Source organism: Colobus angolensis, unplaced genomic scaffold (assembly GCF_000951035.1).
Source record: "Colobus angolensis palliatus isolate OR3802 unplaced genomic scaffold, Cang.pa_1.0 Scaffold7, whole genome shotgun sequence".
NCBI classification, from domain to species: Eukaryota; Metazoa; Chordata; class Mammalia; order Primates; family Cercopithecidae; genus Colobus; species Colobus angolensis.
In genome coordinates, this window is record NW_012120709.1 from 8,531,795 (window position 1) to 8,546,722 (window position 14,928).

Here is a 14,928-nt window from a genome sequence, read left to right on the forward strand (position 1 = left end):
TGGCACAAGTATACATATGTAACAAACCTGCACGTTATGCACATGTACCCTAGAACTTAAAGTATAATAAAAAATAAAAAATAAAAAAATAAAAAAAAAAAAGATAAAATCAGATCCATTCACGCCATTCACCAGAATAAATTGCAGTGGATCAGATTGAGTTGCCAAGTAAATGAGAACTATAGTTTTTTAATTAAAATGGGTGAATTTCTCTTTAGTTTGAAAGTGAGAAAACATAATTCAAATTTTTAAAAAGATTGATAAATTTGACTAAGCTTTTTTTTTTTTTTTTTTTTTTGACAGAGTCTTGCACTTCTCGCCCTGGTTGGAGTGCAGTGGCGCAATTTCAGCGCACTGCAACCTCTGCCTCCCTGATTCAAGTGATCATCCAGCTTCAGCCTCCAGAGTAGCTGGGATTATAGGTGCCTGCCACCATGCCCAGCTAATTTTTATGTTTTTAGTAGAGATGGGGTTTCACCATTTTTGCCAGGCTGATCTCGAACTTCTGACCTCTGGTAGTCTGTCTGCCTCAGCCTCCCAGAGGGCTGAGATTACAGGCGTGAGCCACCACGCCGGGCTAAGACCAAGTTCTTACGAAAAACAAGAAAAAAGATGATAAACTGAGGAAAATTATTTGTTACTTACATCGCAGACACAGATTTCTTATCCTTCGTGCATAGATTGTATAATAAGACATAGCAAAAATAAAAATCATGCTGAGATACTACTCATCTTTCAGATTGGCAGAAACCCAAAATTGGCAAGGCTTTGGGGGCAAACAAAGCACTCTCTTACATTACTAGTGAGGATACATCAAAGTACAACTCCTGGGGTGGGGCAGTGGTGCAAATTTGGCGATATCTAGCAAAATTACTTATGCTTTAACATTCACCTAAGCAATCTCCCATATAGAAATCTACCCAAAGATATAGTAGCAGAAATACAGAATTATGTGTGAGTATATTCTGTACAGTACTCTTTACTAATAATGGAAACCTAATAGGAAATTGGTTGAATAGAATATTAACCAGCTGTGTCACTAGGAAAATGAGGGAAAATCTCTATATACTGCTTTAGAGTTATCTCAGGTTGTATTGTTAGAAAGACAAAAGCAAAGTGGAAGGAAGTATCCATAGTATGCTACCATATATCAAAGAAGAAGGGATGTGTATGTGTTTGCTTACATTTTTAAGAGTAAAGGAAACACTGATACAGTTTACCTGTTACCTATTGGAGGTAGGAGGAAGTGGGTGGGAAATAAAGGCCATCTCTGAAATTCAAAAGCAGAATGTCACAAGTACACCTGTATTTCAGGTAGTTGACTAATTATGGAAGAATAATTTCAGGTGACTTTAAAGCACAGTGATTTTACTTTATGTATTTAATGGAATATCTTAAGGAGATAAAATTGCAAAGAAATCTGAAATTTGAATCATTTAATGATCATAGTATGTTGTTTTTAGATGATTGCATATGTATAGAGGACAATACATATTAATATTGTTAGAACCCAATTTTTTAGCATGAGAAAAAATAGTTGTTATGAAATCAAAGTGAAAACCATGCATCCTAAATCTGAATTGGAAATATGCATTTTCTGAAGGAGAGTACCACCTAGAAATAGTTACAAAAAAGCGACAACATAATAATTGGTACTCCCTAGTACCCAGATTAATGTCTCTTAAATACCATTTCCCACTCAAAGAAATCAGGGCTTCTTCAAAAAAGGCTGACTAAAATTTGGGGCGGGGAATATACTAGATGACCTTGGAACATCTTTTTATGCCTGAAAGCAAACAAGGAAGTAGACCAAGCCCACTGTAGCCATAGCAAAAAGATCCAGCTTGAAGGGCTTACCTTGGTCAAATATGGCACACTTTGAGCATTGATCAGAATAACTGTGCTGGATTAAAACCCATCATAAACATTTAAAATCTGTGATTTCATAATGATTGTATTCCCTTTGCTCTAGGTAGCAGAGTATCAGAATTTTTTTTTTTTTTTTTTTTTTTTTTGAGACAGAGTCTCGCTTTTTCGCCCATGCTGGAGTGCAGTGGCATGGTCTTGGCTCACTGCAACCTCTGCCTCACAGGTTCACACCATTCTCCTGCCTCAGCAACCTGAGTAGCTGGTACTACGGTCACCCGCCACCATGCCAGGCTAATTTTTCTTTCTCCTTCTTTCTTTTTTTTTAAGTAGAAACGGGGTTTCACCGTATTAGCCAAGATGGTCATGATCTCCTGACCTCGTGATCCGCCCGTCTCGGCCTCCCAAAATGCTGGGAGTGCAGGCATGAGCCACCGTGCCCAAACGATGTTTTTTTTTTAAACCCTTATTGGCTACCTTTGGGAGGACTCTGGGACCAACTCATCATCCTGAAAATACACACAAAAAGGGAATGAATCAAACATTTATTCTGTACCTTACCTGTACAAATTATGTTTCAGAGTAACGAGATGCTTAATATGGAAGGTTTTTTTTTTTAAACCCTTATTGGCTACCTTTGGGAGGGCTCTGGGACCAACCCATCATCCGGAAAATACACACAAAAAGGGAATGAATCAAACATTTATTCTGTACCTTACCTGTACAAATTATGTTTCAGGATAACGAGATGCTTAATATGGAAGGTTTTTTTTTTTAAACCCTTGTTGGCTACCTTTGGGAGGACTCTGGGACCAACTCATCATCCTGAAAATATACACAAAAAGGGAATGAATCAAACATTTATTCTGTACCTTACCTGTACAAATTATGTTTCAGGGTAACGAAATGCTTAATATGGAAAAATTCTTATTTATGGAACTTCAAATAATACATGGGAAGGAATGATACCATCATTTTGTAACCTCTAATGAAATAATAGGTTTAGGTTTTAAAAAATCAGTGGTTGCTAAAAACCATTGGGTGAAAATAATCTAAAGTGGATATAATAGATTTGCCACATCTGCACCACTGATCCATCCTTATCATGAAGACAGTCATCTTGTGCCTTCTGTCCTCATTTAGTGCCACCAGTGAGATATTCTTGCCAAAAATTGTGATCAGGCCTCTATATTCGAACTTGTTTACAGAAATGAAGAAATGGAAAAGCATGCTACATAGTAATATGGGGATGCAATCAGCAAAGTCCAGGCTGTAGAAAAGTCTATGAGGCAAATGACAGTTTCTTTGACAAATAAATGACAAGGAAAAAACAAAGGGGGAACCTGTGTATTAAGACAGTGGTCCTCAGAGTGCTGGCACGAATCAAAAGTCACTGGGAGGGCTTGTCAAAACACAGATTGCTGGCTTCGTCCCATAGTTTCTCATTCATTAGCCCTGGGTGAGGGCCCATGAATTTGCATTTCTAAAACGTTGCTAAGTGCTCTTCCTCCTGATGATCCAGAAACTGCAGAACCATGTTATTAAAGTCTTGGATTATGAGTCAAATACAGTGCATGGACCTTGTTTGGATTCTGTTTTGAACAAGCCAATTGTAAAAATAATAATAATTCCCTTGATAATAGGGAAGTGTAGGCATGGGATGGACTTTTGATAATATTAAGGAATTGGTAAATTTTGATAGTGTAATCATGGTATTGTAATTATATTTTTCTTTTTTTAAAGAAGACCCCATCTTTTTAGAAATACATGTTGAAATTATGGGTAAAATGCTATATTGTTCACTTGAACATAATTGGCGCTGAAAAGTAGTTGAGGATAGAGGTAAAAAAAGATTGGGGCCAGGTTTTGACAATTGGGAAGAACGCAAGTGATGAGTACACAAGGATTCATTATCTGTATTAATTTTTCTACTTTTCTATGTTTATGGAAATTACCTTCAAAATGTAAAATATATGTTTGGAAACATAAAAATATATTCCTAAATAGCTCATGACTTAAATGTAAGTCACCATAGAAATTACACGTTTTTGGAATAGAACAGTCATGAATTATACTATTTCAAAACATGCAGGATGCAGGTAAAGCAGGACTTAAGGGTAAATTTATTGACTTAAGTCTTCCAAAAAAAGATTGAAATGAATTAAGTTCAACTCAAAAGTTAGAAAATGAAATACAGAAAAGCTGGAAGGGAAAAAAAATAAGAGCAGAAAAAATGGAAATAAGTTAATAATGCAGTCATCTTATATTAACAGGTAGCTGAGAAGATTGGATTGAACCAAGGCATTATTCTGAGAGAGACTGGTCTGTAATTTTCCTCTCTGTAATATCCTTGGTTCTGTCTCGGTGCTATGCTAGCCTGATAGAAGAATTGGGCAGTCCTGAGCCAGGTATGGTGCTTGCCTGCAGTCTCAGCTACTTGAGAGACAGACAGTAGGATTGTTTGAAGCCAGGTGTTTGAGACCAGTCTGGGCAACATAGTAAGACAGAAAAGGAGAAAAAAAAAAAGTGTGGTAATCTAAAGAGAAATTAATAGTAGGACTTCCCTATTGTCTTAAATAGTATCTGCCTCAGTGAGTAACTACTCAATTTATGTAGAAATGGCTCAGTATTTTTTCAGCACACACTTCGTGCCAGATGCTGTGCCAGGTATTGAGGACACATAGATGACAAGTATATGGCCCATACTCTGGCACTCAGTCTGAGGGAGCATATAAATTTGTAAACAAAAAATTAGAATCAGGCAGGAAACATCAGTAGACAATATGGAAACGTTCCCAGGCAATTCCTTGAGAGAAGAAAATTTTTAATGTATAGGATGGATTCAGCCTTGTGAGGTTTTTGCTCAGGTAGTTTCCAAGAAGAAATGGCATTTACCAAGCAGCCAGTCTGTTATAATGGGACACATTAAAAATCACGAGGAGTTTGCTGTGTGACTGGGAGACCATTAAGTTATAAGAGCTGTCAGTGTATGTTATTTAGGATTTTTGTAGCAAGGTTTATATGAGAGATTGGCCTGTAATTTTCCTTTCTTTTAATATCCTTGTATGGTATCAAGGTTATGCTGGCCTTATAAGTGTTGGAAAATATTCCATCCTTGTTATGCTCTGGAAGAGATTGTGTAAGATTGGTGTTATTTCTTCCTTGAATGACTACAAAGCCATTGGGACCTGGGGTTTTCTTTAGTCATTGTGTACTAAACATTTAGTAGAAACAGTGACCCAAAATTTCAACTTAAGTTGAATATGTATCTGAAAAGGTTTATTATTTTTACTAATATTTTCACATAAAACTTCCCTCTGCCCACTGAGGTTAATCCACAGTTTGATCAGTGTTGTATCAGTGACAGAAATTCACTAGTATGAAAACCCAGTCCGTTTCTGACCACCAAATAGTGTATTACAGCTTCAAAAATTTTTTTTTTTTTTGCTATCTAGACTTTGTGCTGTGAGTACCATGGTGTCAAATGAGACAAATCTGTGTCATCCAAATGCTTGTGACCTCAACTTGATATGAGCAAGCATCATATCATTTTAAGCTACTTGCTTTATTGGGATGTGTATGTGGATATATTAAGGGCTGATTATTTTCATGGGCTTTGCTGCTTGGAATGCTTTGTCTTAGTTTTTGTGGATGAATTTTTAATTACATTTTTATATTTCATAAGAAGTAATGAATTTACGTCATTCACACTTCAGAAGTTATAAAAAAGGTTCTCCAACTTTGTCCTTTAGTCACCTACTTTCCCATCTCTAGAACCAAAAGATGTTAGTTGCTTCTTAGCTCTTCATCAATTTTTATATCCTCTGAATATGCAATATATATTCACTCCCACTCTCTCCCCCCTTTTTTTTAACACTTTACCTTGCTTTTAATTTAATAAGTCCTTAGAAACTATTCCTTATCATCATTGCATGTTAAAACTACCTCTTGTTTCTTTTCTCTTATGACTTCCTTGTATCTTGTGACAACAGTCATAAATAATTAATGTAGTCATTGTAATATTGATGGATTTTTAGGTTATTTCCAGTCTTCCTGCCCAAAAAAGCTACATTGAATATCCCAAATTGCTTTTGAATAATTTAATTATCATTTTCTCTTCCTTCGCTAGTTTTTTAGGACAGATTTTTTTTTTCTTTTCATTTCAGCCATGAACCAGAGAATCAGTCAGAGTGATCCAGTGAAACAGCCACCACCCCTGGCTCCCCAGAGCCCACAGGGAGGCGTCATGGGTGGCAGCAACTCCAACCAGCAGCAACAGATGCGACTGCAGCAACTACAGATGGAGAAGGAGAGACTGCGGCTGAAACAACAAGAACTGCTTCGGCAGGTGAGGCCACAGGTTAGAAACCAGCCTTCCACTTTTTGGGGTTTGTTTTCTTAAAGTTGGGCAGATTGCATTTTAACATTTATTAGTTACAGAAGAATGTTGTCTTTGTAAAACTGAGCGACACAGAAGCATTCTATCCAGCCCTGTCCTTGTCTTAGTTTCGTGACTGTGAATGGCCTTTGATCAAGTTACAAGGGATGTAACTTGGAAACCTGTATCATGAAGAGCTGTTTTGGTCATGGTCATTGCAATTGAGCAAAAAGTGAAGGAAGCAAGGATGATTTCTCTAACCTACATGGAATTGTGGATTGTTGTTTTTCTGAGGATTTCACTAAAGGGGAAATTCTAGAACATCACTTGGGAGAAAATATCCTTTATTAGTAACTTATGTGGTGGGATACACCAATATGACATTTCTCGAATGACAAATATACTTCAGTATTACCGAATCTAAGAATTTTCATTTAAAACAAAATAAACATTACCTTTGGCTAGGTGCGGTAGCTCACGCCTGTAATCCTAGCACTTTAGGAGGCCAGAGTGGGCAGATTACTGGAGGCCAGGAGTTCAAGACCAGCCTGGACAACTTAGCGAAACCCCGTCTCTACTAAAAATACAAAAATTAGCCAAGCGTGGTGGCGCACACCTGTAATCCCAGCTACTTGGGAGGCTGAGGCACAAGAATCACTTGCGCCTCAGAGGCAGAGGTTCAGTAAGCCAAGATTGTGCCGTTGCGCTTGAGCCTGGGTGACAGAGCGAGACTCTGTCTCAAAAAACAAAAAGTTACCTTCAAGTTTAAAAGATGCCAATGTGCTTTAAAATGACCTGCTTATGGATGTTTTTTTATGTTGGGAAAAGTAGGACATAGCAGTAGAGAGCTTGAAGCCCTTTAATCACCATTTCCATCAGCTTTCTTCTAGAAGGTACTATTGGTCTTTATGTTCCTAATATATATAATTAATGTCAACATTAATTTGTACTTATTTCAGAGTGGTTAAATCTAAGTTCAGATATTGGGGATAAGGTCTTTTGTTAAACAGTGTAGATATTTTTTAAATTTCTATATAAAATTTTTTTGAATAGATAATAGAAACATGGTATAATAGTGATAAATGTACAAAAGGTGAAAGTACACTCAAAATAAGAGCTTTTCCCTGTTTTTCTGGTTCTCTCCTATGGGGCCTAAATAACTATGAGTTTCTTAGGTTTTTTGTTTTTTGTTCATTTTTCCAGAGATATTCTGTTTACATACATAAAATACATGTATCTATGCTGTTTTTTCCCCCACCTAAATCACAGCATACTAAGTGTAGACATTTAAAAATCATCATACTTGGCCAGGCATGGTGTCTCATGGCCCATGCCTCTAATCCCAACACTTTGGGAGACTGAGGCAGGAGGCTTGCTTGAGCCCAGGAGTTCGAAACCAGCCTGGGCAACATGGTGTGAGACCCTGTCTCTAAAAAAAAAAAACAACCCTCTACATTTCTGTTACCAGGAAGTAGGCACTTAAAGGTCTGGGTTTTTTTTTAAGGGCTATATTTTAAAAGTATCTCTTGAGTGTCAGTGAAAATATATGAACTCAGTACTACCTGAACTCTGATTTGGGGTTTGAGGAACTGGTATTTAAGGAGTTAAATTAAGCCATAGCTTCTGAGACAGGCTCACCTTTAAACTGTGCTTTGTTGGTAATCTGTCCATACAACTCTAGTGTGATTGACATCAAAGGTAAACCCTGATAGAAGGAGTAAGACAGTACGTGCCAACATATGATGTCAGGAACTTTTTGGGGCTCAGAAAATGATGCTACAAAATACGGTTCTTTGACAGACTAAACAAACTAAGGAAGCAGCCTCAAGTTCTCTCCCAAAGCACAGGATGAGGTTGTTCTTTGAAGTTCCTTTATCTACCTAGAAACCAGACCCCCCAAAAAGGAATACAATTGCTGTTGATCCCCTTCCCAAAATTTCATTAACCAGAAAAGACTGAAACTTGTATGACAAAGGAAAAGACTAAAAATTAAATATCACACCTAGAAAGCTAGAGGAACTTTGCCCAGACTATTGTCTGTTCTCAGATCCCATTCAGTTTCCAAAGAGAATTATTTACTAACCATTGTCTGAGCACTAGGCCCATTCATTCTGTCTAAAAATCATTTACTGCCCTTCAAACTGGCCTCATTTCCCTCATGTTCCCTTCCCCTGTGAAGAAGGGTATTATGTAGTATCTGGAACCGACTCAGTTATTGGGTAATCATTCTCTTGCAATTTCCCCCATGCTTGGGTACCTTAAATAAATTTGTATGCCCTTTTCTCCAATTAATTTGTCTATTAGTTCATTTTCAGCGAAACTTTAGAGGGCAGAGGGGAAGTTTTCCTTTTGGCCCCTATAAAGTGATCCTGAAAGAAATGTTTATCTGACATAAAAAAGATGGAGAAAAGAAGCGTTATTGTACCTCTGACTTTCTAACAAATTACCATAAAGAAGAAGATTTTTCACCTGCTATTGTTAGAACACGGTAGAACCATCAAAAATATAATTATGTGGCTAATAGAAAAAAATAAAGCAATTTAAAAATGTTTTATGTAACCTATTTTCATTGTTTTTCATTTTGTTGTTACCGAGTAGTAGTTGTTCTGAGTAAATACAGGTCTCAATTTCACTATGAATAAAAACTGTCAAAATCAAAAAACTAAAAAAAAGTTATTTAATTACTAATGTTAAAATCACACTGTTTTTAAGATAATTTGTAAAGTCTAGAAATGGGGCCATTCGCCATTCTGTTTTATGCCATAGATCATCCTGGGGTTTTTTGGTGGGCAAATGCTGCTATTTGTAAAACTCTACTTTCAAAGAATTTCCCTAAATCTTAATTCTCAATCTTACTCTGGGTGATGGGTCCTGGACAGAATAGCTTCACTTCCTTTAAAGGTAACTTCTTTGTTTCATCTTTACTACCTACTGTGTCGTCTTTTCTTATGTTAAAGTTGACAGACCTGCTCTATTCTCATACTAATAGACTATTTTTTGGATTTTTTTTTTAAGTAATCACAATGAATTCAGTGTATCTTAAGTCTTTTGGCTTCCTGTGAACTTCTTCCATTGATAGTTTATCTTACCACTGAAACATCAAATATATTGTATCTGCTTTATCTAATACTCAGAAGCAAAGAACCTACGTGACCAATATCAAATTTTTTTTAGTTCTGACACCTAAAGTCTTGCTGTCCTATCCTCAATGCTGTTAAAAACTTCTGAGGTTCCAGTTTTGTTATGTGGTGACTCCATTGGCTCCTGTCTTCCTCAGTCTGCTTCTTCTTGGGTAGCTTGGGAATTCTGTGCTATGGTGATATGTCTGGATACAATTTGTAAGTCAGCCTACACAGCCAGACCATGTGGCTTAAAGTAATTTTTATCCATCTTATTTTTTACTCTTAGGCAATGCGGAATATCAATCCCAGCACAGCAAATTCTCCAAAATGTCAGGTAGGCTCTTATCTGATGTTTTAGCACTGGAAAAAAAAAAAAGATACTAAATTAGGAAAGATAAACTTACATTCCAGGGTCCTATCCTTATTGGACATTAGCCCAGAGTATAACTTTGAGCCATCTTTGATACTGAGGTTAACATCGCCCTTCCAAGAAAGTCTACACAGTCTGCTCCCTCCCTGCTCCTCCTAGGGAGTTTCTGTTTATTTTGATTCCATGGAGGTCTTTTTTATTCTATATTTAAATGTATTGTGTCTCAGTTGTACATCCTATCAGCTTCTAGGTATGCCTAATTTTTATTTGAATAGCTTAAATAGTATGTGTAATGATTTAAAGGAATTAATAAATTGAACAGTAACAAAAGCAGTACTTACTTGGGTAGGCTAGTTTAGGAAATTTTAGTCATGATACTATGTGGAAGAGAAAAATTCTTTCTAGTGGACATTCTAAAGGAAAAACATCAAAATTATCAGGAGAGGATCTGCCTGGATAGTATTTCAGGTTTTCTTGTTGGCTTTTATCAGCATTCTCTGATGAACCCCAGGGAGCCCTGGTTGTGAAGGCATCTTACTTAGAAGGAAAGATTGTGGCCATTTTTTCTTCTAACACAGGCACTTGTCTGACTTGTGGGAAGGATCTCATTCTTAAAACCAAAAAGATTTTAGGTGTTTGGGATCTGCAAGATTCGAAGAAATTTGGAGCCAGAGGATCATTCCACTTCTCTTGGGGCAAAAGCAACCATAAAATGCCTCACATTCTATGTGGCTTATTCTGCACTAGGCAGAATCTGCTGTAGAAGTGGGAGATGTTTTAGAATCTGTTTTAGAATCTGCTGTAGAAGTGGGAGATGGCAAAATTCTGCTCATTTTGGATACTGTTAAGTTGTCCATTGGAGCACCATGATGATAAAAGTCAGATACAGTCTTCATAGAGACCAGTTAATTTTGTGAGAGGGAAAATCTCTATTCTTCTTTATCTGTCTGATAAATGCCTCCATTCATCAAAAGACCAAGCAAGGGATAACTCATAATAACCCATCTTCACCAAAGTCAAGCATAGACATTCTTATGATGAGGGGGCACTAATATCCCATTTGACTGGAAGTGCCGCATAGCATTGGGTCTTTATAACATGAAGCCATTTTTTCTTTGCCGTTTCTCTGAAGTGTTTGTTTTTTTGTTTGTTTGTTTTGTCTTTTTTCATTTTTGAGACAGTCTCGCTCTGTCGCCCAGGCTGGAGTGCAGTGGCGTGATCTCAGTTCACTGCAATCTCCACCTTCTGGGTTCATGCCATTCTCCTGCCTCAGCCTTCCGAGTAGCTGGGACTACAGGCGCCCGCCACCACACCCAGCTAATTTTTTTTGTATTTTTTAGTAGAGACGGGGTTTCACCGTGTTAGGCAGGATGGTCTCGATCTCCTGACCTCATGATCCGCCTGCCTCAGCCTCCCAAAGTGCTGGGATTACAGGCATGAGCCACCACACCCAGCCTGAAGTGTTTCTGAAAGAAGACTTTTATTCATGATAAATGAAATAGAAACTAATATAGGAGCAGAAATTAAAGGAGATTTGGATTCAGGTAAAAAGTCCTCCATGCCATAAAAATGTTGAACTTGTTTCCTTTTTTCCCAGGGTCTTATACCCTGAATCTGGTAAATAGTCAAATTCTTCTTGATCTTTGTTTCATACTTGAATAGAAAAGTAAATCCTTACTGTTATTAAAATTATCAGGAATTCTTAGATTTTTTAAAATAGTAAACCTTTAGAAAAGATGAGGCTTATTAGTAGTAAAGTTTCTAAGATGTGAAGATTAGAGGTAATTACTTAGATTTACCCAGACCACAGCAAAAAACTTGAAAGAGGTTTTTGAAAATCTTTGCATATGTTGGAGATTAAAATAATGGTTTGTTATATATGCTTTAGTTGTCAATATATAATATTTACCTGACATAATTGTGGAAAATTAACAGTTAAATGTATGAAAATCAAGTATAGGGTTATATTTGAAATAGCTCAGATCAAGAAATCTGGAGGTATTTGTATCAAGAAAGCATGTGTGTATTTTTCTCATCCTATTATTTTCTAAATAACCATAAGGTAGTTGTCAGGAAATAGATCACAAAGAAGAGTCATATCTTTTTCTTTTTTCTTCTTTTTTTTTTGAGACGGAGCCTTGCTCTGTTGCCCAGGCTTGAGTGCAGTGGCGCAATCTTGGCTCACTGCAACCTCCGCCTCCCGGGTTCAAGTGATTCTCCTGCCTCACCCTCCTGAGTAGCTGTGATTACAGGCACCTGCCACCATGCCCAGCTAATATTTTGTATTTTTAGTAGAGACGGGGTTTCACCATGTTATCCAGGGTGGCATCTCCTGACCTCATGATCCGCCTGCTTCGGCCTCCCAAAGTGCTGGGATTACAGGCGTGACCCACCATGTCTGGCCAGAAGAGTCATATAGTGTTTCTCAGAATAATCAAGAAAGCTAGAAAGAGTTTTTCAGTCCCAAAGAACAGAGGGTATAAAGACATCATTCAATATCTGAACACCAGACACTGTTGTTCAAAGTTACTGGTTTTTTAAGTTATACTTTTCTAATAGATATTAATGCAGCTGAGTTAGCAAGGAATAGTGAGAGCAGTGTCATTGTCTAATGACACATATACCTCATATGCTGTGGGATGTGGAAAGCCACCAAACTTCAAAATGCTTATGAATTACTTCAAAAGCTGTCTTTAAATACTTCCAGCAGGATTAACAAATCATGTGGCTATTGTAGGGTGCTAACGTCAGTATGGGTGAGGTTAATGAAAAATTCCAAGATCCATGGCCCAAGTGATACTGAAATGTAAAATTTTGAAAAAACTTTAAAGGCATTTATATATCTTCTTAGTTAAATATGGAAATTATCACCTTAATTTATTACACTGTGTTGGCAGAATTTTGGAAAAATTCATCCTTACAGAGCTTAACTTTTTATTTTTATTTTGAGATGGAGTTTTGCCCTTGTTGCCCAGGTTGGAGTGTAATGGCGTGGGTGATCTTTGCTCACCACAACCTCTGCCTCCCAGGTTCCAGTGATTCTCCTGCCTCCGCCTCCCAAGTAGCTGGGATTACAGGCATTCACCACCATGCCCAGCTAATTTTGTATTTTTGATAGAGATGGGGTTGCTCCATGTTGGTTCAGGCTGGTCTTGAACTCCCAATCTCAGGTGATCTGCCCGCCTCAGCCTCCCAAAGTGCTGGGATTACAGGCATGAGCTACCGCGCCCGGCCAAAGAGCTTAACATTTTAATTTTATTTTGATTACTTACGATTTTTATGTTTCAAAAGCAATTTCCGTTCTCAGAAGAAACTTTATGAAACTGTAAACATCTTTGCTTTGTGAGATTGAGCAGTTAATGCTATTTTCTAGTCGTATCTCTGTCACACATCAGTGCTCACTTGTAAATTGGAGAGACCTTTAGAGCGAGTGGGTTTAGGAATGCACTCTAGCTTCTGTTTCAAGGTCTTTTGAGAGAAGCACTTTGAGGAAAGATAGTCCCCCTTGAGTGCGAACACTTGTACCTTCTCTTGTGCTTAAGAATATGGTTCTTGGACTGGGGGCGGTGGCTCACGCCTGTAATCCCAGCACTTTGGGAGGCCGAAGCGGATGGATCACGTGAAGTCAGGAGTTTGAGACCAGCCTGGTCAACATGGTGAAACCCTGTTTCTACTAAAAATACAAAAATTAGCTGGGTGTTGTGACAGGCGCCTATAATCCCAGCTGCTCAGGAGACTGAGGCAGGAGAATCGCCTGAACCCGGGAGGCAGAGGTTGCAGTGAGTCCAAATCGTGGCATTGCATTCTGGCCTGGGTGAAAAGAGCAAAACTCCATCTTTAAAAAAAAAAAAAAAAGAATTTGGTTCTTAGTATCTGGGGTTCCCTAGTACCTATGAGATCAAGTTTAAACTCTGCAACTGGCTCATGGTCTGTGGTCAGTAGCCTTCTCACTCACTGATTTCAGTTAAGCCAGTAACTCTTCCATTAGCTAGGTGCACTCTGCTACCTTGTTGCTGTTACTCTGCTCACAAGCTTTTCCCCGTAGTAAGAACCTTGCTTATACCCTTTCTTACCAGTAAAGATTCTTCATTTCTCTCTCTTTTTTTTCTTTTTACCTTTTTTTTTCCATTATACTTTAAGTTCTAGGGTACATGTGCACAACATGCAGGTTTGTTACATATGTATACATGTGCCATGTTGGTGTGCTGCACCCATTAACTCGTCGTTTACATTAGGTATATCTCCTAATGCTATCCCCCCCCCCTTCATTTCTCTTTTAAGGCTTTGGGTGAGATTAATTCCCAAGTGCCCTTATGAGAATTCCTGAGGCAGGGCACAGTGGCTCACGCCTGTAATCCCAGCACTTTGAGAGGCTGAGGCAGGCAAATCACCTGAGATCAGAAGTTCGAGACCAGCCTGGCCAATATGGTGAAACTCTGTCTCTACTAAAAATAGAAAAATTAGCTGGGCTTGGTGGCATGCACCTATAGTCCCAGCTACTCAGGAGGCTGAGGTGGGAGGATGGCCTGAGTCTGGGAAGTTCAGTGAGCTGAGATCATGCCACTACACTCCATCCAGCCTGGGTGACAGAGTGAGAGTGCCTCAAAAAAAGGAAATTAGAGAATTCTTGAAACTACTCAGAAATAAGAACAATACTGCTGTATAAAGACATCTTAACTCAGTAGCCAGTGTAATTCCAATTAGGTGGTCAAAAGTGTGATATGGGATTACTTTTGTATTTGGGCAAGTAATTGCTTCAATCTGTATAGAAATTACAATATAAATATTTTGCAACTATTGAATAATGTGTAATTGCCTTTCCTTATGGGTGGTAATGAATAGACACCAGGGTCAGTCACTGGTTTAATGAATGATAAAGCCCACAGTATTGCTGTTGAGGATATTGTACTACACCATTACCTCTCAGTAGTGAAGAGGTTCAGATGTTTACAGTTGTAGTTAATGAGAACAGAATAATACCATTGTTCTGACCTTTATGAAAACAATTGCCAACAACCATTGTTTTTCCTGAATTTAGTAAAAGTAAAATATTTGGCGTTTTTCCCTTCAGACTGTCTTTCATGTTAGCTTTTCAAAATCCTGTTAACACTTTTTCTAACATTATCTTTCTCTTCTAATATTAAATAAATCATGGTTTTTTTTTAATGTTTTCCAATGGATATATTATATAT

The 14,928-nt window shown here is 37.8% G+C and overlaps 1 protein-coding gene across 1 annotated transcript in view; it reads left to right on the forward strand.

Annotated features, from left to right (window-relative positions):
• Positions 1-14,928, forward strand: part of YAP1 (Yes-associated protein 1) — a gene marked incomplete at its 5' end in the record, with an annotated part of 134,359 nt that overhangs the window by 103,455 nt on the left and 15,976 nt on the right. The window contains 2 exons of the mRNA XM_011926617.1: positions 6,033-6,214; positions 9,653-9,700. Coding sequence (XP_011782007.1) covers positions 6,033-6,214; positions 9,653-9,700 — 230 coding nt within the window. The remainder of the gene's footprint in view (positions 1-6,032; positions 6,215-9,652; positions 9,701-14,928) is intronic.